This window comes from Perissodus microlepis, chromosome 11, assembly GCF_051167445.1.
Source record: "Perissodus microlepis isolate ML-2025 ecotype Zambia chromosome 11, ASM5116744v1, whole genome shotgun sequence".
NCBI lineage: Eukaryota > Metazoa > Chordata > Actinopteri > Cichliformes > Cichlidae > Perissodus > Perissodus microlepis.
In genome coordinates this window covers 22,792,339-22,814,403 of record NC_140471.1, presented here as the reverse complement: position 1 = coordinate 22,814,403, position 22,065 = coordinate 22,792,339, and the positions used below count along the sequence as shown (strand labels likewise).

The 22,065-nt window shown below is 42.2% G+C and overlaps 2 protein-coding genes across 2 annotated transcripts; both read right to left on the bottom strand.

The window, feature by feature from the left end:
• Positions 1 to 3,695: 3,695 nt before the first annotated feature.
• On the bottom strand, positions 3,696 to 15,181 carry shisa7a (shisa family member 7a). The gene is made up of 6 exons (XM_084943297.1): positions 14,194 to 15,181; positions 9,633 to 12,093; positions 8,825 to 8,979; positions 8,274 to 8,339; positions 7,800 to 7,985; positions 3,696 to 7,594 (listed from the first exon to the last, which is right to left on the bottom strand). The coding sequence occupies exons 2-6, from the start codon at positions 10,385 to 10,387 to the stop codon at positions 6,606 to 6,608; spliced, it is 2,151 nt and encodes a 716-aa protein (XP_084799423.1). The 5' UTR covers positions 10,388 to 12,093; positions 14,194 to 15,181; the 3' UTR covers positions 3,696 to 6,605.
• A 959-nt stretch (positions 15,182 to 16,140) lies between these two features.
• Positions 16,141 to 22,065, bottom strand: ube2s (ubiquitin-conjugating enzyme E2S). Its single transcript, XM_084943301.1, has 4 exons — positions 21,868 to 22,065; positions 20,139 to 20,286; positions 17,823 to 18,013; positions 16,141 to 17,736 (listed from the first exon to the last, which is right to left on the bottom strand). The coding sequence occupies exons 1-4, from the start codon at positions 21,868 to 21,870 to the stop codon at positions 17,377 to 17,379; spliced, it is 702 nt and encodes a 233-aa protein (XP_084799427.1). The 5' UTR covers positions 21,871 to 22,065; the 3' UTR covers positions 16,141 to 17,376.

Here is a 22,065-nt window from a genome sequence, read left to right as displayed (position 1 = left end):
GTTTTTCTATCCCATTGTCGCCAAAGCACTTGCTCATAGGGAATTATGTGATTGTTGGGGTTGTCTCTGTATTTTATTGTATTATTGTACCATCTTTACCTTAAAAATATAAAGCACTTTGAGTTAATTGTTGTTGTGATTTGGCACTATATAATTAAAATGTAATGTAATTGAATACAGTCAGCTTGCAGTTTAATAGATAAGTAAAAACAGATCTGCAGTTGTAAGCTTGGCAGAGTCAAATAACTGACTGTATACTGAGTAAATAAGTCTTAAAGGCATTTTTTTCCCCTCTATCTCAACAACAAATCTGCACAACACAGTTCAGTGTTTGATTGCCAACAATAGGTCGGGGTAACTAAGCTATTTAATAATGTTTAGTAGTTACCAAATCTGTGCAAAACAGTGAACTTAGGAAGCTCATCCTCAGGCTAAATAATCATTTTATTATTCTTTTCAATTGATTCAGTTATCCAAGTCACAAGAGGGGTGAGTAATTTCACGCCTCTCTGAGTTTTAACAGTTTTAACCAGTGTGGTTAAAACTGAGCAAAGAATCTCTTATGATCAGTGTTTGCAGTTTAGATATTAATGTAAATTTATCTAGCTCCTCGTTAACTTCTCATCATTTATAGGAAACATTAATATATATTTTTTACTGTTTTTACAATGTTTGCTGTTGCAGTGCAGATTAAAACTGAAATGACTCAGGTTGACATATGTTACAGAATATACTACAGTACATAGTGCTACAAAATGCACTGTAGTTAGCTTCAGACATTATTGGATGTGTTTTCAGGTCATCTTTTTCTTGCCATCTTTGTGTATTCGAGATCATCAGGTGTGCTGTGCTGAGATAGAGCTCATATACAGCAAATGTCATCATTTGAGTACTGTAGAAGTCCGTATTATGACTCAGCTTCATAAAGAGAATCTATTTTAACTCTGCAACTTTCGATCGCAGTTGCAAAAACCATCAACCGCTGTGAAAAAACTGTCTTTTATGCGAATCTCCTCATCAAAGAGGAAGAAGAGCAAGAGCTGTTGAGTCTGTTGGAGCAGCAAAGCTCATTAGAGTTACCAACCTGAGAAGTCACCAATTAACACCACCTCAGATTAGATCCCACATCAATGGTTCCCAGTGCTGAAGTAGGAAAACCACATCAGCATCAACTCTTTGCGTGAATTAGAGATAAATTGCTCCACAGAAACTCCTGCTGAAGGAGAGCAATTAAGAGAATTGCTTGGGACAAGCAACAAGAGGACTGGACATAAAGAACAATGGAAACAGAAAATATCTGTATGAGTAGTTTTCTCACTAAATCTTGAAGGAGTGGGACTATAATTTAAACATCTTTTAAATAGAGTGATTCAGATCGTGCAGGCTCTACAAGGTCTGTTTGACCATGAACAGTGATTGGGTGGCCCATGAGATGACCTCTACAGTCATGTGACCTAAAACTAGCCGAGATGCTTTGGAATTAATTGAATGGCACCTGAAAAGCCACCAGTGGGAATCCTTTCAACACCTGCAAAGCCTCCAGGTCATGATCTGAAGCAGACATTGCCAAATGTGAAAAAACTGTTATAAAGACAAACAGTAGTGACTTTGAAACTTTGAAGATGTAAACAAAATATGAAACATATTTTTGTTTCTTTTCATTCCTGCATACCTAATATGCACATGTAACTGTTTTTGGAAACAGTAAAAATAAAGGAAGAAAAATGAGTGAGTCACAGTGTTCAAACCTTTTCACAGGTACTTGTTTATGGTGTGTTAATATGAGTTTTGAGAGGCGTTGGACAGTTTGGGCAGTGCATTTACTGATATCTACAAACAGTCAGATGATATTATGTTCTGTGTTTTTTTTTTTTGTCAGTCCTGTGTAAAGCAACAGAAATAACTTTAAGGGTGAGTTACAGTCTGAGCAAAGCCTTCTTGCACAGCTCATCCTGGAGCCACTGAACCTCCTGGTGGTGAAATGTGCAAACTACGACTTTGACGCATCAGAGGCAGTTAGTGCCTAAATCAAACATAATCATTTTTGTGCCCTCTTGTGTAGCCTCTGCAAGAATTATTTCTGTGTCAGCACGGTGGCTGTTATCTGCCCCTTCATACATCTCAGTGCAATAAATGTATTCACAGGAGGTTTTAAATATGAGCTGCGGAGCCCTTGTTTCACCATAGGAATCCAGCACGTCCAGCAGTGATATAACTTTGCAGCCCAGACGATCTCGAGCTGTAAATTATACGAAAACAATTCCACCTTTTTCATTTTATTTAAAAGTGCAGTTGTCCGCTCCCAGTAGCACTGCATAGCCATACTGCAGCTTATATAACATCTCACAGGCAGATGATATGGGATTTTATTATACAACCAGTCTGTGTGCTCACTAACCTACTGAACACTAAAAGGGCCTTTTTTTTCCAAATATAGGTGGCGCTTTTAGTTTGACTCCTTATAAAACACCAGTTTGCCTTATGATTACTGTTATGATAACCCATATTTATTAACATACTGATGCTGAGCAAGCCACTGGTGTCAGATCTGGTTATTATCTTAAAAGTTTGACTCACAGATTGTTACAAATCAACAAATAAATACACTTCAGTGACAGAAGCAAGCTTCCATAGCGGTGTTTTATTTCTACTCCACTAGATTTGATCAGGTTACTAGTTACATGCAGATTTTACGTGAGAAACAATAATCTGTCGCAGTTATATAATATATAGTGCAATGTTATACTGTAAATATGTCAGAGCAGATATTGTTTATGATAATAACACACTTGACATTTTCATCGTCGGAGACTGTTTTTATATTGCACTATTAAGACGTTCGTGCAGGTAAGAGCTCTGAAAACAACTGAAAAGTAGCTCGTTTATCTAAACTACAGAGCTCATTATTCACACCTTAGCTTAGATATGATTTCATTGTGCACCCAGTGAGCACACACGTCAATGTGATATATTGCTAAGTCTTAAATAGGGTTGAGAAAACAGGCACTCGAGGGTGTTTGTAGGTATTATGAAGTGCTTTGAAATGCAGAGGAACAATGTTTACCTCGGGGATTAATAAAGTATCATTTGAAACCCAAGTGCGATGCTGATAACTCGGTTTACAGTGTTAATGTATTTACAAGGAAACTGAATGCTGCTCATCTTTAACATGTCCCATGCTGAGATGACTGGGAATGCAGAGGGTTTTTTTCTTATGATTTAATGACAAAAGAAAAAGTTGGGAAGCACTTTAAAGTATGGTGCAGGTGAAGTCCTGAATTCACCCAGACAGAAGAGTTGAAAAGATGAGCATTAACGCAAGAAAAGAATCACAGTTTTTTTTCCCACCAACTTTATTATACAAATTCTTTGTAAGTCACTGTCGTATCCAAGGGGATCAATGCATTAAACAATAACAAAAGGGTCGTTTCGAAATTTATAGGCGTCAAAATAAATCCATGAATTTTTTTTTCCCCAATACTGGACACTGTCCCTGTCCGTTTCAGATGGCCATTAAAGAATCCGCACTCTAAATGAATTCATAATGGTTAAAAACACACACCATATTCATTCATTTCCTTCTGAAAAGGAGCTTTTCAGCTTCACTCGGCTGTCTATTCGCTCTCCTCTGTGAAAAAAGTAAATAACCCCTGTGGCCATCTAGGAGGGTGTGACGATAAAAAGACAACAAAATGTTATGAGTTTGGCACTGTACAGTTTATTAAATACTAACACAGAATTTTTCTGAATCTTCAAATTAATGCCGAAGAGATCACTTAAAATATTCTGATTGTACTAGCTATACAAAATACAATACTTGCACAAATTAGATTAACCATTTATAAAATTGTGATAATGAGCTTCGATGGATATGGCTTGTGAGATATTACAGACTTTGCTACAGACCTTTTGTGGCTCTATTAAAAAAGTCTAACACTACTGTATGTCACCTGTCCTATTTCCCTGAAAAAGACACTGCACTCAAAGCAATCAGGTTTCCATTAGACGCCTGTTTTGTCTCCAACCTGTGTAATAAACATTCATTCGATACATACATACATTATGGCATCATGGGTTCAGCGTGTACAACCCATTTTTAAGTTACTGGGGCAGGCTGCCGCAGAAGAGACAGGAGACTGCGTGTGATGTTAAAATCACTTCTGGCCCATCCCAAACTCATCTATCCCTCGCCGTCATCTACGCGTACATTTAGAAGGCTGCAGATTATTCAATACCAGAGTGGAAACCTAAGTAATCACTTAAGATCAAGAAGTCATAAGGCCGATGTCTAGGCACAGTACATACAGCTGGAAAAATGGCCATAAAGGCATCAATGACCCTAAAATCCAGGCATTCTGTAAAAATGCCTCTCAATGAAATGGAGCTGGCATGCATCAAGATTTGGAATGTCTTAAAAACTCGAGTTTATGACCAGATGTATGAAAAACCAACTAGTCGCGAGAATGCTAGTTATCTAAAAACAATAAACACTTAAATCCCACCAAGTAAAAGAACATCACATCGTAAGATAATTGTTAATAATAACCATAACAGTTATAATAATTATTAATAATAACACTCCATCATATTCATAACAACTACATTTAGCACTGTGTGTAGGAAGATTGTCCAAATGTGTTTCTGTTTATCAGCATTTCATCTCTGTAGCTTTTCCACATGACTGAACACAAAAAAAAAGAAAAAAGAAAAGAAAGCCGGCGCAAGTTCGTTCTCTGATCGGCGTTATTACCGACGATTTCTGTTTAAAAAAAGAAAAAGAAAAAAGAAAATCCTCTCTCAGTATAATACCTTCCATTGATTGGTCACACGTTCAGCCGTGCTTGTACAGAATGTAAACCTTGAGGACACGATACAAAGTGTGCTTGTATCTGGTGCAAATATCAGGGGCTAGATTTGTGCAAAGTTTAGTCTCTGATTCTCGTTGAACTGTGCTTAAATTTCTCTTGTTTTTTGTACACATTAATACTTAATACATCATGACAATATCAACACAAAATCAATAGAAAGAGATAGCATTTTATATGGACCACAGATATCACATACTACAGTATATAGGATAGCCCTTAGTATTGAAAAGCGTTGTTATTGATGAAGATTTTTTTTTCCGTTTCTGGTTTTTTTTTTCCATACTGGCTGAAGTGCGTTATGATACAGCAAGGTCCTTGTCTTGAAGATGGGAAGGGCTTCCTAACCATCCGAGTCTCTTGTATGGCACACTGGAGCCGCGCAGGAGAGGACCTCAGGTCGCCCTCGCTCTTGACTCTGAGGGTTTCGGCTTGCTCTGAAGCCAATCCTTCTGTCTGTACAAAATGTTGCTGACTTTTTAATAACTTGTCACCTGGTGATAATAATTAAATGGTGATTGTCAGACCAGCTTCCTGTGTGGGATTTTCTTTGTATCTCCATAAATGGCTTGTAAGGACAGTTGTGTAAGTGCAACCTCTGCGTCATGGTCTATCGTTTGTGCTCTGTGGAGAAGCCTCTGCTCTTCGTTAGAGCGAGTTGCCTCTTTATTGGTAAACTGAACACATACGTCTGTTCTTTTATCTCTTGATTTTGTATGTGTATGTCAAGAATTTTTGGAACGCCGTGACTGATGGCTCTATAATATTTGGTAGCCCGTTGTTTTTGTTTTTTGTTTTTCAAACAGGTAGGTCCTGATCTATAGATGAAAACATTTAGAAAAACTCACCCATAATCTTATATCAGCTTACGCTCCCGTAGTGTAACAGTAATGAGATTGTGAGTTCCTCTGGAGGTTTAATCTAAGGTCACATGGAAAAGTAGGCAACCCATGGAATCAGATCAGTAATGTGGATACGTCCTCAGTTCCCGTCGGGCGGTGGCGTTGTGTCAGACTGCTGCGTGTCGCTCAGAAACAGAGCCTGTCTTGTCCTCTAGGTTATACAGGAAGCAAGAAAGAAAAAATCAGTTCTGTCTCACTAAGTCAGCACGAGGTCGGTGCAGAAGAGTTCAACAGGCGCACAGTTCATCATTCAGCCTCGTCTGGTCCACCGGGCTCCTCATCTGAGAGTCAGTTTAATAAATCTTCGTCGGTGAGGACCGAGCAGAGTGGAAGTCCAGGTAGTTGGCTCAGTTCTTTGAAATTCTGTGACAGGATATTCCACACGGGCCTCCGCTTCCTTTACCCTGTTTTTTTCATTAATATCATCTGGTTTCCTATCTAATATGGCTCCTGAGTACTTTTTGAAAAAAATATATAAAAACTAAAGTATGAACGGCATTTCTGTTGGTTTTATTTCACCCTCCCAGTCAGTCCTTCTACAAGTAATGGCACCTCTGTATATGGCAATGCGGCAAATTCAGATACAAAATATGGCTGATGTAGGCTATCACATAACTGGAACAGATGTCCCCTACCTAATTTTTAGTTTTTATAAGTAAGTCATATTTAAGCTATTTAATTACAAGATAACACTAATTTGAATAGCCTAAACACATTATACTGTTACAATACTTTATACTTCTAGTTGTATTTCTTGTAGCTGAATGTCTAATAGTTAAATGCAGAAGGGTGATATATTCCTGTCCCTTTAATCTAAACTCTATATTAGGCACTGACCTCACACCGTCACCTCATTTTTACTCCCCGTCCTGATCCCCTGACTGCCTCCTCCCCCGCTCCCTGCTGACCCCCCACCGCCCCCTCCGGGAATGAAATGTAGCTGCTCAATTGTGTTCTGCCGTTTTGCTGCGAAAGCCATCCTCCGGGCGCTGTGGCCCCCTAGTGTTCCCGTTCCCATGACTACTCCGGCTCCGGGCCCCTCCCCAGCCCAGCCCATGCCCCCGCTCATGTGCCCCGTCATAGGCGTGGTCCTCTCCTGCTCCCGTCCGGACGTGGGATGAGAGTTCATCTTGATCATGTGGTGCCGGTCGAGGGAAGGCGTTGCACAGACGTTCTGCTGGGACTGGGCCTTCTGCTGGCGAGGCAGGGTGGGGACGATCCCGCTTCCCGTGTGGGCGTACGGATCTACAACACCCATCCCACCGACGCCCATCCTCTCCTCCAAATGGTCTGGGGACATGAGCAGCCGTTCCTGTCTCTCCTGTCTCTCCTGTCTCTCCTGCCTGTCCTGCCTGTCCTGCCTGTCCTGCCTGTCCTGCCTGTCCTGCCTGTCCTGGGTCTTCCTGGTGAGCGTCTGCGTGTTGGAGTTCTTATTGGAGGCAGCCATGGCTTTGTAGTACTGGTGTTGCTGGTTCTTGGAGAGCCGGGACAGGGTCCCGGTGTTTCCAGGGACATCACCCATGTTGAGCAGCTGGTCGGTGGACTTAACTTTTCTCGGAGGCTTGGAGAGAGTGTCGTAGTTGGGGTTGTGCTGGGGCTCCGGGGGATCCAGAGGGTAAGGATTGGGAGTGGGTGAAGCAGGCATGCCAGAAGGTGGCGGTGGGATCCAGGGCCGAGCCGCATGTCTGGGGAGGGTCCCTCGCCCGCTGAGGGTGTAGTCTCCACCCCAGTGGAGGTGGTGCTGAGACGACTGCAGGGCCGGCTGGGCTGTGTGAGGCCGGCGCTTGGTGGTGCAGTACCCAGATGAGTACTCGTCAAGACCTTTCTCTGCAAGCCAAACAAAAGTTCTCTGAATTGTTTATCACCACAGTAAATAGCATGAGCACATAATGATGCATCGTGCATTGCACAGCACCCGTGTCAAGAGTGTCGCTCTGCTTCAGCACTTACGAAACAGCTGCAGAAAAAGCAGCATAAGGGGAGCGCAGCTTAGACGGAACATGTCTCATTCCTGGAAAAGCGCGATACTCACCGAGCCGTTTAAGAGAGGAGTATCTGTTGAGCTCAGGCTTGGTGGCGCTCTCGTACGAGGGCGGCAGCTGGGCCAGGTTGTGCAGGGAGTGGTGGAAGGAAGGCTGCGATTTGGTGTTGTTGTGCTTACTGGAGAGCAGGGTGCCTCCAGCTGCCAGCTGAGCATTGTTCATCCGAGGTGTGCGTTCTGCAGAGACCAAAGGGAGAAGACGACGGTGTGTTAAATGAGATTTGCTCCTCTGGATATAGCGCGATGCACATAGCAGAGTGTGAATCTTCTAACATTCACTGAAAGCGACAGATTTGAACTCGCTTTCAGCACTAACACAAGCAACCAAAAATATGATAATCATTATTATTGTTGAAATGAATGAGTCTACTTTTGAGCTCCAAACGAAGCTGAATGAAGTAAATGAAGCATCCAAGTGATTACATGCAATTTACATGGGAGCCCGGCTTTCATCAGCTGCCTTACCGATAGTTGCAGTGTGCTTGGGACTGGAGCCTGATGAGTGGATGAAATTGTGTTGCAAATTGCCCACTGTAAGTGAAAAGAACATGAAGTAATCAGCTCACAAAATGGATGTCAGGCAGTTGAGCGGTGTCTTCAACTAAAAGGAATAAGGAAACTTTACGTGCGTATCTACCTAAATCAATTCATTTTCACATGATCACATAAGCACCCATCTCCACATTCTTGTGCAATTAACTACTTTAATACTGAAGTGGAGAATTAGAGACACAGAGGACCCCAAAAGAATCATTTATAGATGACCATGGGCCTCGCAGAGAAATTACCGAGGTTAAAGATTCATTTTTTAGCACATCACTACTGAAAATTCTTAATTTATTCTCTCTCATAAACAGCGGCAAAGATATCTTGATGGAGGAACACAGAAAAAAAAGCTGCATCCATTTACAGACGTGACGAGCACAAAGTGCCTCTGCATAAAGAGAGGATGCTGTTACAAAAGTGCACCTCTGATCGTGCTATTCACTAACGCGCTACGAGCCCTAGACTCTCACATCTGTTGTCTTTGCTGGGCAGCCCGGGGGCGTAGAGATTTTTCGGCGGTCTCCCCAGTGTCCCCTGGCCATCTCCTACAGCCAGAGCCACACTGTTGTTTCTCTCATCCTGCTGGACTGGGCTCGATTGGTGCCGCAACATGTCCACCAGAGCTCTAAAGATGCCATAAAAAAAGCAATAAAGGAAACATGAGATAAAAATGGCAACAGGGTATGGGCACTAAATTCTTCCCCCCATGAATGCTGTTTTTGGATTGCAAATAAGCAACATATCAGCCATCTATGTGAGGATGAAGGCTTAAATATAAATAAATGTGAATGTTAATCTTGTGGTCGGACATTAGGGTTTACACCGTCTTTCATAATCACCAGTTAACTGTGTGGATAAATTTAAGTACAATGATGAATAAATATGGAAAATGTGAAACCAAAATAACATGCAGGGCTTCCCTGAGGGGATCAACCAACACTTCGGTTTGGTCTACAACTGTCATCTTCCATGACTGATGCAACTAGTAAAAACACCAAAAGGCCCATCTTTATTGCCAAGACGACGGCCCATATATGAGATAAGAAAGCCAAGAGGAAATCAAAACAGCCACGATTTCCGCAGCAGTCACTCGATGAAGATCAAATATGTTTCAGCTGATGACTAATAACATTTTTCTGGGCCCAGAATGATGAATGTAGGCCATTTATGGAGTCCTGAAAACCTAATTTCATTACAATATTCATACATCAAAATGAAGTACTGAATTCAGCAATGAGATGTGATGAAATTAAAAAAAAAAAAACGTGTAAGCTTCACCTGGGCATGTTCAGGTCCCTTTGGTTGGCTTCCTGTTGCACCTTGTTGAAGACCACCTTGATGCCTACTGCGACAGCCACCATAAACACAACCACGCCACCGATGACAAAGCCCGTGTTGTGGCTCTGCTGCTTCAGTGGATCAAAGTCTGGGTCAGAACCTAAGTCATCTGGTGTAATCATGGGCTCCGTCTGTGGCTTGGCCCAGTCTGGAGAGTCGTAGTTTTTACAGTTGTCCTGGTCCAGTTGGCGACTTCGGTCTGGACAGCAGAAGCGGTAGTGGCAGGTTCCGCAGCAATAGATGAAAGTGTCCTTGGAACAGTTGAAAGCGCTGTCAAAGTGTCCCATTACATCGTAATATCCTCTGCATCCATCCACCCATACATCCATTACAGGTGCCACCTGGGCTGCACCTAGAGGAGGTGCGAGGGCCTCTGCTGAAGTTACATTCTTGGGGAACATTACCTGGGGCAGGGGTCTCGGAGGAGTCTCTAGAACTTCCTCTGCGGTTTCTGGGAGTGTCTGCGGAGTTTTTGTCCTTCCTTGGAGAGCAGCTGGCCTGAGGTTGGCCTGGATGGCGAGGAGTATGAGCGAGGAGCTGGAACCAGTGTCGGGCTCCTCCGTGAACGGTCTCCCAGATCGGTCTAGGTGCTGAGGAGGTGGGGACGGAGAGGTCTCCACGACGGTAGCAAGAGGGGCAGTGAGGAGGGAGAGGAGGGAGACAGCGAGGACTCGGAGATTGGTGGTGGGCGGCATTTTTACATGACTAAGACATCTATTTTCTTTTATTGAGTCAATGCAGTTGCAACGGTGTATCCGCTTCTGCAGTTTAACCCACTAAAATGGCATGTGATGCATTCAGCATGTACTGGGTACTGGAGTTTCATTCACTAATGCTGGCTGATGAAATCTGAAATTTTTTGTGTTGTTCGCATTTATAAGGTGTTATAATAATAGAAAAGGTCGGGAACAATAAAAATAAAAAACAGTACAAACAGTATCAAAATGTTTTTGTAAGTTTCAATAATTGGTGATAATGGTATTAAAATGTTTTTAATTTCCTGTTAGAAGGGAGCTCTGAAAGTGTAATGACTTCATCTCTTGCCCTCTAAAAACCCCTCTCGATTCGAGAACACTCAAATGGATGCAGTTTTGTAAAAAGCACAGATTGAAAACAACAATCTTCATGCTTTTAGTCCTTAATGCCTCATCCTACATGCCCTACTGAACAAAAGAACAAACATCTCATTTACTACCAGGGGTGAAATTACGCTTTGCAACCACAAAGTTAGGAGCAAGTATTTTTAATAGAATATGGCATTCCTGTACATTCCTGCGCTGATGGCACTTAAAGAATAGACTATGGCCAGTTTTTTGTTAAATGTAAACAAGTTTATCTGTTCTCTTCATTCCTTTTACAGTCTGGCACTACGTACATTCAGAAATGGCACTTGTTTAACCTGTAAGCAAATCCTTTCTGGGGGGAAAAAAATAGGAAAAAGATATTAAATCTATTTTGTTTTTATATATTCGGCACTTTTTGCCATAATAAACAATCAAATGGAAATAAATGACTGCACCACTGATAAATACCGTCCATTAGTGTGGCCTAGTTTCTATAGCGTACCGCATTATCTCCACGTTAGCCTGTTCTCGGCACCCATCACATCTATAGATACACTGTGTACTTTATCTCAGTTTTTTCTATGGCTGGATTATTGTGCTCAGTACTCGCCTGGCACGGATCGTTACTGTGACTGGGCTGTGGGTGATAATGAGAATGGCTCTGGTTAAGTGCTAGAAGACCGCAAGCACTGAAAATTGGGAGTAATCATAAAGCAAAGAAACGACTCCCAGCCTGTAAAATACATTGCACAAATGAGGCAAATGTCATGATTTTAAGTGCTCTGCCTTCAGCTTGTAGGCACAAAATGTTGCCCGTGTCACTCAACTGTGTCGCTAATTAGATATGAAGTGAATGGCACATTGCTTCTCCGTGTGACATGTCTCTCTAAGTAAAATTATTCCTGATTTGTCTCCGATGTTGAAAGAATATCACTTTTGTGGAGAAATATGTAAATGTGTGAAGTTATTGTGTTGGAGGTGTTGGCAATAATAGACAGAGGCAGATCTGTCTCCCACAGAAATTATAATTATATGTAATTATCAAAATGTCCCTATCTGTAGCAGAGAATGTAGGCACAGATGGGGGAGACAGAATGCTGAAATCACCGAGGGCTCCACTTGTTTCAGTTACATGCTCCTCTAACCTTCTGAGGAGAGTTCAGTGGAGGAAAAATGAGAAACACGAAGCACAGCAGCTCTCCCACTGACTAATGTTCCAAAAGAGTTCTCCGGGTGATTTTCCCCTTCTTGTCGTTTCTAAGCGTGCTGCTTGATTTCCACAACTGTCTTCGGGTTTACGTACAGACAAATCTGGAAAATCGTTGGCCAAATGTCCACTGCAATACAAATGAGAGACATTAGATTAGAAAGCAGCTCTGCAACCTCTTCTCCACACTTACTGACCCTCTTTGTGAATGTGTGTGTGATCATTTTGGGTACACACACGCACACCACAGTTATTTTTTATTAAATGCGCTATGTGCATCGTGGAAAGCTGCAGGTGTGTGTGCGTGTGTTTTAGTGTGCCTGTTTGGTTGCAGGAGGAACACTCTCCTGAAAAGCCAGTGATAGAGAACGGGAGCAGAGGGATAAATGCAGGGTAGGGATTTAAATGAGCAAAGAGATTGTGGCGAGCGGGAAGAGCCAGAGGTATAGATGCAGAGACGACCATGAGTGGGAGGGCGGTGTGTGGGTGGCACAGAATCAAGTACATTTCTCCCAGCACTTACCAATACAACACATCACACAAACAGCACCACCAAACAGATCTGCAAACACAGTCCATGCCACACGCAAGAGGAGAAGAGAAGTGCTAATCAGAACTGCAAATCAACCGCTGTTGGAAGAGTAAGAGGGAAAGAATGTGAAACAGTAAAGAAACCCTTTACTGTGCGAATGTGTACATGCATGCATGTGAGAGAATAAAGCTGGCATTCTGTAAACCCCCTCGTAGTCGGTCTCTGCCTCTCTCCTTTATTCCTCTTGCTCCCCTCCTTTTCCTCTTTCTGCCTTTCTCTCTTTCTCAGATTCTGTGCGTGGGTTGAGGCAGCTAACTCTCTCAGAATAGCACTGCAGCTCTGTCTGTGTGTGAGTGAAAGAGAAGGGAGGTAGAATCCAATCTACATCCATTAGCCAAACCAGATTTCAAAGTCACATCTGCACGTCTCCTTCTCAACACGATGACACCTGATGCCTCGCACAGTCATCCGCCAACGCTGCCCAACTCTCCCGTCACTGTAATGTCTGTGCTCTGCTCTCAATCTTTCCACTTCATGAGGATTTTTTGACCAAATCCTTAAACCGCTCCTGCTAAACGTGCATATGCAGATGCCCAACATTGAAATTTTCACCCTGAATGTATTTAAACTACAGAAGACTGATCCATGGCAAAAAAACAAAAACAATCCCCCCTGCTATTATTCATAAATCTGGTCCTCTAGATGTCTGTATAGTGTGGTGCTGAAGCAGTGCAGCAGAGAGGGAGGGAGAGAGGAAGAACTGTACCAAAGGGGTGAAAGGCACACATTCACATGTGTGAGGAAGCAGCCCTGACTTGCATGGCCACAGGAGGGAGGACAACCCAATCACTTACAACTCCAAATTCCTAGATTTGTCAGTGTGTCAAAGCAAACGAACCTTGGGGCCTCTTTCACTGCAGGAGCTGTGCAAACGGCTGGGCATGCAATCATTTCAACAGGTGTTTGTTGAAAAAAATCAAACAAAATGGCCCCTTTTTTTCCCTTCTTCTTTTTTTTCCTCTAGACGTGCTGTTGCAAAACGCACTGTGGTGTGAATCCTTTAGGGGGAGGGGGGAGAAATCGCGCAAACAAGTCGTGTGTTGCGTGTGCGCAAAACGACGTCTAATTGCAGCGAAAGCCGCGCGGAGCAGCGGCTGCTTTTGGTCTCACCGGCGAATATATGCTGCGCATTTGCTTTGCATCAGACGAACGGATGTGGACACAGACTCCTCAGACTACACTACATCCTTCATTGTGTTAATAAGTTGCAACTTGCAACTAACAAGCATGCGGGTTATGGACATGACTTGCATCTATCAGTAGGCTAAGAGTGCGTGGGTGTATCCGTGCCGGTGTGTGTATAGTCCGGCTGGATGAGTCGGTGTGTGCGTGTGATATCAGTGTTCTTAATACCAGTATGGTTATAATGTCGCAGTTTGCTGCCACTTGTCGATTAAAGTGATTAAGAGGTGGGGGGAAAGAGGTGTTCGCGGAATAAAGCCCGCAGATGTTTTGTGTGGCGCAGATTTCATTCAAATGTTTTTGTTTGACAGCCTCCAGGTCAGCGGATGCGTCTAAACTGATGCCAAACTCAATTTTCATGCACGCACAAACACACACAGGACTTATCAATCAGCTTTGATTGCAATTCCGTAATTGGTGTTGCATTAATAAAAGGTGCATAATGTCGTGCCTTACCTGTGCGCTGCTCTGGGGGGTTTGATGCTGAAGAGGAGCGCTGGAAGAGCCTGCGCACTGTATCTCAGCGGTTTCTCAGATGGCAGCCTGTTATTGTAGCAGAAGATGGTGAACTGTTGCTGGATGCGCCACTTATTTTAATTGCCCGTGTGTTTTAGAAGTGCAGCAAATCTCGATCGCGCTTGTTGTGTCTCCATCAGGCTATTGATAATCCATCATGACGGCGGAAAGACGAGGGGGGGGGGACGCGAGCGGGAGAGGAGGGGAGAGAGAGAGTCGGTGAACAACGAGATGTTCTGAGATTTTCTGATACATGTGACAAAGCACTTCATCTACACACTACGTCGGAAATTTCCGCCTGGTGTGCGGCACAAGTTAGCCTGCAGAGTAACTATCCCGGACAGCACGCAAAGTAGCCGGATTCGCATGTCAGGTGCGCAAAAATGTGAAGCTTTTCACCAACAAAATATCCGCCAGGCTCACTTTCTCCATCTAGAAACTGACTGAGACTGGTTCAGTTAATCGTCTCCACGCGATAGCCTATAGGTTACACCGCCTAAACTGCGACTGGCCTCACGGAGGTCCACCAGTGAGGAGGTCACCGCTGTGATTGGCCGGTCAGACAGGCGCTGATGAGACTCCGCGCTCCGCTCGGCGCTGATGGTCAATAGGCCCATTCAACTGGTGGCGTTCATCTTTACTCTCCTCCATTTAATTTCCATCTTTAGTTGCGCGCCCCTGAAGGCCTGCATACGTTTTACTGGCTCTGATAAAAAATAATAAATAAACATAAACGGGAAAAAAAATGTCGACCAGGGATTTGACTGATGTTCTTCCCGAAGAAGTAAAAAATATAACGAATGAAAAAAAAATGTATAAAAGCCTCCCAGAAAAAACGGAAGAAAACTTGCAAAATTTAAAGCAGCCGGTAAAGTGAGGGGAAGATCCAAAGTGTGTGTTTGTGTAAGTGTGTGTGCGAGAAAGAGAGAGAGAGAGAAAAGAGAGACACAGACATGGTTGCCACAGCAACTGTGTCATTATGTTGGTGGCAATTATGAAAGCGATGAAAACGGGGAAGGGGAGAGGATTGGCGCAAAAGCCTTAACACTGAAGCGTGAACGAAACTGTCAATTAGACTCAAACCTACACTGACAAGTCTTGATTTCTGTGAGTGTAGGACGAGCCGGGCAGGTGGAAATCCAGAGAAGAAAAAGAGAGGATAGTTGGATGAGAGGTAACGGTAGGTTTGTAAGTGTTTGAGCCGTCTTACAAACCTCGCGATCCTCTGAGATCACCACCACGCATGAATGAAACCGGGTTTAGGGTTGATCCCCCGACGATTGTCCTCCAAATAAATGCAATCACTGACTGCACATCAGGCCTACAGGATGAGTCACGCACTTATGTGACAGAAACACCAGCATGCATTCATATTACACCTGACCCAGACTACATATCTCACACACGTCAAAATCTTCAGTGAAACTGTGTTTATGATTAATAGCACGGTGTGGGTTTTCACCGCATGGATGTTTATACCAGGTGTTGAAGGAGGTAAGCACTTCCAAAACGGGTCTTGAGGAAGGTGTAAAGAGTTACACGGAGCCCCAGGTGTCTAAGAAGGGTCTGATAATTACCTGCATGGCAGGCTGCTATTTCTACACAGGTGGGTGGGCTGCTGCATGTTGGCAGCAGAGGCCAGTGGAGCCCTTCATTAAATGGCCCAATGACGCTCTATCGGGTGCACTTCGACTCACTGGTTTGCTGGGGTGGATGCAATTACTCGTTTTTCCTCATAATGGTTATTCCATCACTGCAGAACAGGAGACCACTATAAACAAAATGTGCTAATACACGTCACTGGAAAAGCCTCATTTGCATTTATTCTTAGCATTAATTTCAACATTGCTTGACAGAAGAGGACCAAAGAAAAAACGCAAACAGGAGTTGATTTTCCATTTCACTTCTGGTATTTCAACATTTTATTAATTTAAATAATTTAAAATGGACACAAGATATCCAGCCAGACAGTGTGCACAGTAACAGGAGTTTCAGAGGCACCTTTTCCATCCAAATTAAAACAGCGCTTCAGTGTGTTTCCTTGGGAAATGTAGGCCCCGCATGCATTTAAGAACGGAAAGAAAATTTGCCCGAGAAACCCTGCAGTTGCCACGGATGGAGGGGCAAGTTGGTTCAAACTAGGCACTTGTCATCTCTGGTACCCACGCGGCTGGTCGGCGTGCGGTGCATCTGAGAGGACATGCTGCTTTTGTTAGGAGGCAGGGGTAGTTGAAGCGAGTCACACCACAGTATGCCTAAATACAGAGAACAGTTGAGGTGGCATGCGCATGCCATCTACCCTGTTCCCTTACAGCCACTGAGCTACATCTTCACACACAACAACAAGACAGCTGAATATGGACGTGTCGATTAAAAACAGCTTTTGAAAATACTGGTCAGTGAAACAGTTTTAAAAAGTCAGAAAAAACAAAACAAAAAACAGCAGACTTCCTTTACTTGAAATAATCCATACCTTTACACCTTTACCTAAATTGGATCACAAAACGAAGAATACAATTTGGACGTTGCATAATTTTAGCGCCTTCTTCCATCATTTCCTTTGAGCTGAATTTAAAAACCTGACTTTAAGGTAGCATCGTGGTTCAGACTCGACAATGAGTCAGGCTGTGCAGTACACAGTACCATCACAGTTGCTTTTACCAAGAAACGCTTTAAAAAATGGCTGCTATTAAGTCTGAGACGACAGGAGCTATATCTCATTAATGGACAGACATCAGAGGCCGTGGTTTGCACAGTGAATCGCATTAAGTATCATTCATTCACAGTAGGCCAAAGGAAAATCACAACTGATGGCATGATGGGTTTTTTTTGTTTTTTTAGACTGACAGTGTATTCTTTCATTTCAGAAAAGCAACAATTTGTCACTGTCTTCAGGTATGGGAAGAATTAAACCCGTGACACCAACTGGACAAGACAGAGTGATGGAAAGAAAGAATAAAGTATAAGTACAAAGTGGGAAGTCTGGATTTTCAGGGTATAAAGAGTCAAAGGGAACAAAAACATCATCAGTATACTTCAATATTTAAATTTACTCTCCCACATTCACACAAACACACGCACACACACACACACACACACACACTGAGAATTTCTATGGAGGTATTAAAGTCGCCTCAACGCACGCTTTTTATCTGCTTTCTTCTTCCCTGCTACATTATTAGTGCTACTACTACTGTTGCTATTGCTGGTGGTGGTGCTGGCTCCATTGGCTCCATTACCCAAAGCTGCTGGCACAGACGCCACACTGGGTCCCGCTCTCTTCATCGGGTCACCTGCATGCTTCTTTGGCTGGGGGCCGTCATTAGGATCCTGAGGTGCCCCAGAAGTGCCGCCCATGGCGTGGATCTCTGTGAGCAGGCGGGCCCGGGACTCGTACTCAGCATAGTCCTCTAACAGCAAGCGGCCGGCCTCTTCGTTCAGAGCCGATTCTGGGTTCGGATGGATTAGAAGACACTTGATTGTCTGTAGGAAAGTGAAGGAAAGAGATGTGAAATTAGTGGCCTCAACACAAGCGATACTGAAACAAACACACAGATCATCCTTCTTACCAGTAAGACATGTTTGAGGCCGAGTTCTGCCTTCCAGTCCCTCTTCAGCACGTTGACACAGATCTCTCCCTTATGACCCACGTTGGGGTGAAAAATCTTGGTCAGGAAATACCCTTTGGGTGGAACCGCAGGGAAGTCCTTCCCGAGGACCAGACGCATTCGGAAAATGCCACCAGCAAATGGAGTTCCCTCTGTTGAAGTATAAAGAATTCATCACATGAACATTATGTCCTGACTCTGCCAAACTTCATCCAGAAAAAGAGGGTCACAGAGCTGCAACCGAGTCCTCTGACAACACACATTCAGCGCATACAAGTCAGTCAGTCACAGAGCACATTAACTATCATTTCAAATCTGTCACATAACAGCAAATATTTCAAAGCTAAAGAAATACCACCTGACACTTTTCCTTGATACCTAGTCTTGGTTTTAAAAAAAATAAAAGGTTCCAGAATGAAAACTGTGCCAGCATTGAAGATTTAATCTTACCATCTGTTAGACTGGTTTCTTAAAGCGAGGAGACTTTTTAGGGAACAGGAGATTTGTGTACAAAAATCATCTAATATTATCCTGTCATCAGTGGTAACAAAGTGAAATAAACACAATATTCTTTCGCGAGAGAAGAGTAAGGAAGTTTACGAGGCCATTTCAAATCATTGTCACTTGCTCTTAAGTCAATTTCCTGCATTTAACTTCTATCAGTTTCCAATGAAATAATCTGATATTTGATCTGATATTTCTTGTTTGACCATCATCACCATCTGTCTGTGTACGCTTCAGCTTTTAACCAGGGATGCCAAGTAGCAACGACAAAAATTTGACATTATGAAACACACTGGTCAAAGGAGCTTGCAAAGAAAAGCGTCTGGACTTCTTTAAGTTTACTTGAAGACGTTTCACCTCTCATCCGAGAAGCTTCTTCAAGTAAACTTAAAGAAGTCCAGACGCTTTTCTTTGCAAGCTCCTTTGACTACGATGACCTGGATGACTGAGAACCTTCACAGACATATGAAACACACTGTACTGCCGCTTTAACATAATGAATTACCTGATCTGAAATCAGATATAAATGTCAGTGCCCAATAAATGAAACTGATGCCGCGACGGGGCTCTGTGGAGGAGTAGAAAATGTGGACAAGTGTCTGGCTCTTCAAGGCCTACTTAAAAATAACATCTGAAGCAATGAGTGCATAGTGGCAAGATAGCATGATAGTTTAAAGTGACTTATGTGTCTCACATGACATTAACAACACCCACAAAACCCATAATTTAAGTGATTACACAACAGCATAAATTTTGAAAGTTCCACGAAGGGGGAAATAGAAATGTAAAACAGGCCTTGAGGATTTATTATTCTACAAATTAACAGCACAAAAACTAAATTATGTACAGATAGTAAAAGATTCCATCAAAGCTGATGGCTTCCATTTAAGCTTCAATAATACCTAAAAATCATGGAGCAGACGGCTGACTCAGCTCAGCCATCACCAGTCATGTTATTACCTTGAGCTGATAATACAAAGTTGGCTATCAATAAGAAACTCTCAGCCTTTAAATATTATTGTTTGAAGCTGTTTTTCTGGATGTGAAGTGGTGAAGTAACTAACACACTGTAAATGCACAGTTTGCTGCGAACATGACGCAGAGCTCGGGGTTTTTCCTGGACACTGGTGACCCTTTGATTAATGACTATAACACACTAGCACAACTGACTGGCACACAGTGAAGGCGGCGAGTGTCTGTCACCTTACTTAACAGAAATCTGAATTTATTTCTGGACATTTTCAAAAACAAGAATGCATGTAATGTTGAAGGAAATAAAATACAGCCTAAAAAGAAAATGGGCTAAAATATTTTTGTTAGAAACCTAGAAATGTTTGCATGCAGGAAAAACCCTGAGAGATAATATATTTAAGAATACACAAAAAACCCTTGAAAATACAAGCTGCAAGGTGACTAAACTAGGATATTTTATCGCTGATTTTGAAAATAAATTTCCACATTAGTTATTCGAGGACAGAAGTAATACAATTAGTATGTATTTCATTAAGTTTATTTTACTCATCAGTCTCTGACAATTTGTCTATTTAATGAAATACGAAATGCTCTGTACTGATCTTTTATGATAAAATATTTTGAGTCAGGACAAACTCAACAAATCTGGTTCAAACTAGAGATCTTAAAGAAACTTTTGCGAATCTAAAACCCTAAATTATGAAAAGACCATACTGCAAATACACGTGGTGAGTTTACTCCCAAGAGTTGTGTCAGTCCTGCTCTAAGTGTGAAGTGATGACACTATATCATAATCCTTACCTGGTCCCTCTATTGCTGTGTGAAGCTCTGTTATGTCTTCTTCGCTGGGATAAATCTTAATGCCCTCGGGTGGATCTGCTGCTAAAGCTGAAACTTCTTTGTAGACCAAGCGAAGAACATGAGGGGGCAAATTCTCCACATTGGAGTTCTGGAGAGACATAACAATAGTTTAGCCACAGCGCTAACAGGAATGACCAAGCTGTACTCTTACTAAGAATGAGGAAAAATGAAGGCTGTAACTTCACCTCAGGTACTGTTAAGATAAAGCTTTACATTTAAAGCATGTAAGCCAAAGCAGCTGAAAAAAAAAAAAAAATCAACAAATATAGGATCACCAGATTCAGAAAAAAAGAAAAGAATATCTTTGTGTAGGACACTGGGACGTGTTACTAATGCTGAGAACTAGACTAATTATGCAGTTTTGACATCAAGAAGTCCAGAAAAAAATGAAGCACATTTCATTACACCCCCCCCCCCCCCCCCTCTTTGTTATGTGATAGTTTGTACAATGTAAATTTATTTTCCTTTTCTATAGCAACAACTGTCCCATATTATTCAGTGTTATTTCAGCTGACTTTGGGACTTAAAAAAAAGCCCACTAGTTTATATTTTTCACATGTTTTGACTTTTTATTTCTAAGCATTCATTTAATTTCCAGAATGGGTTCGCTCATTTTAGTTCATTTTTAATCTTTGAAAATATTTAGTTTCAGCATTAGGCAGTTTATGTTGACAACCAAAGTGGCTAAAGCTAAGGCTATTTCCTCTACATTCTGATTTTCACTTTTTTTTTGTATTTCAGTCTACTCAAATATTTATTTCACACTTCGTTTTTGGCTTACTGCAAAAACCTTTGTCTCTGTAGATGTACACATTTTACAGCCACGTGTTTACTTTCCTAAACTTGGACTAACAAATAAATATGACACTGCCTCAACATGTTGGTCTGTTAGCACACTGGGCACCTTTTCTTTAATATACAGCGAGTGTGAGTGAAGTAAATTTAACATATTATCAAAATGTTTATTATGTAGGTAGGTATCGACTCATCACACACTAAAACATAATTTTTTGTATGGCTTTGATGATTTCGTTCCACACATTTTAATAATGTGTCGATCGGCCATATGGCAGAAGAAAAAATCTATCATCGGCACCACCTGAGACCATCTACATTTTCCGCTGCGGATCTGCTGTCATTTTACACAAGCTTTTCTCTGTAATCTGCGCTTGCCAGTCATTATCTTCCTAATTTTAACACGTATTTACGTAATGAACATGAGCTGGAGCTCCTCTGGGGGAGCTACGGTTTCATCATCGAGCCAGCGGTCCCCGCACCACGTTAAGCATCCTCACAGAAGTCAGATGAGTTATAACTTGATCAACTTGAAGTATGCTTTAAAGGCACAACAGTAAATAATTAATACCAGTTAAACAGTCGACGGGCAATGTTAACTTTATGTTACCGTTAGCATACCTAGCCTAGCAAATGCCTCGATTAGATTTCGTGTTAAAGAAGCTTTTGGTTTAGTGGTAATAGTTTCTATTGTGTATAAAGGTACTTATTAATTACACCAATATACATCTGAAGACTTTAATAAACGCATTAACTTTCAACAAATAGACACAACCGCCCATAAAAATCGAAAAATAAAAAAAAAATCGACAGCTAAAATCGGTTAGAGCTAGCAGTGTCTCCCATTAGCTGTTAGCTAAGAGGTTGATCTTACCATCTTCAAAAAGGAGCTCTGCTTGGGTGGTGGGTGTCTGGCTGGTGTCAGATATAAAGAACCGTTTCTAATCGAGTCTAGAGGAGTGAAAAACTATATTCGATGAAAACTTAGCCGACTGGCTGATGATCGCCGTTCTTCTTTTCTTCTCTACGTTGACACAGGAACAAAAATACGATCCTCAGTTGAACCTTAAAG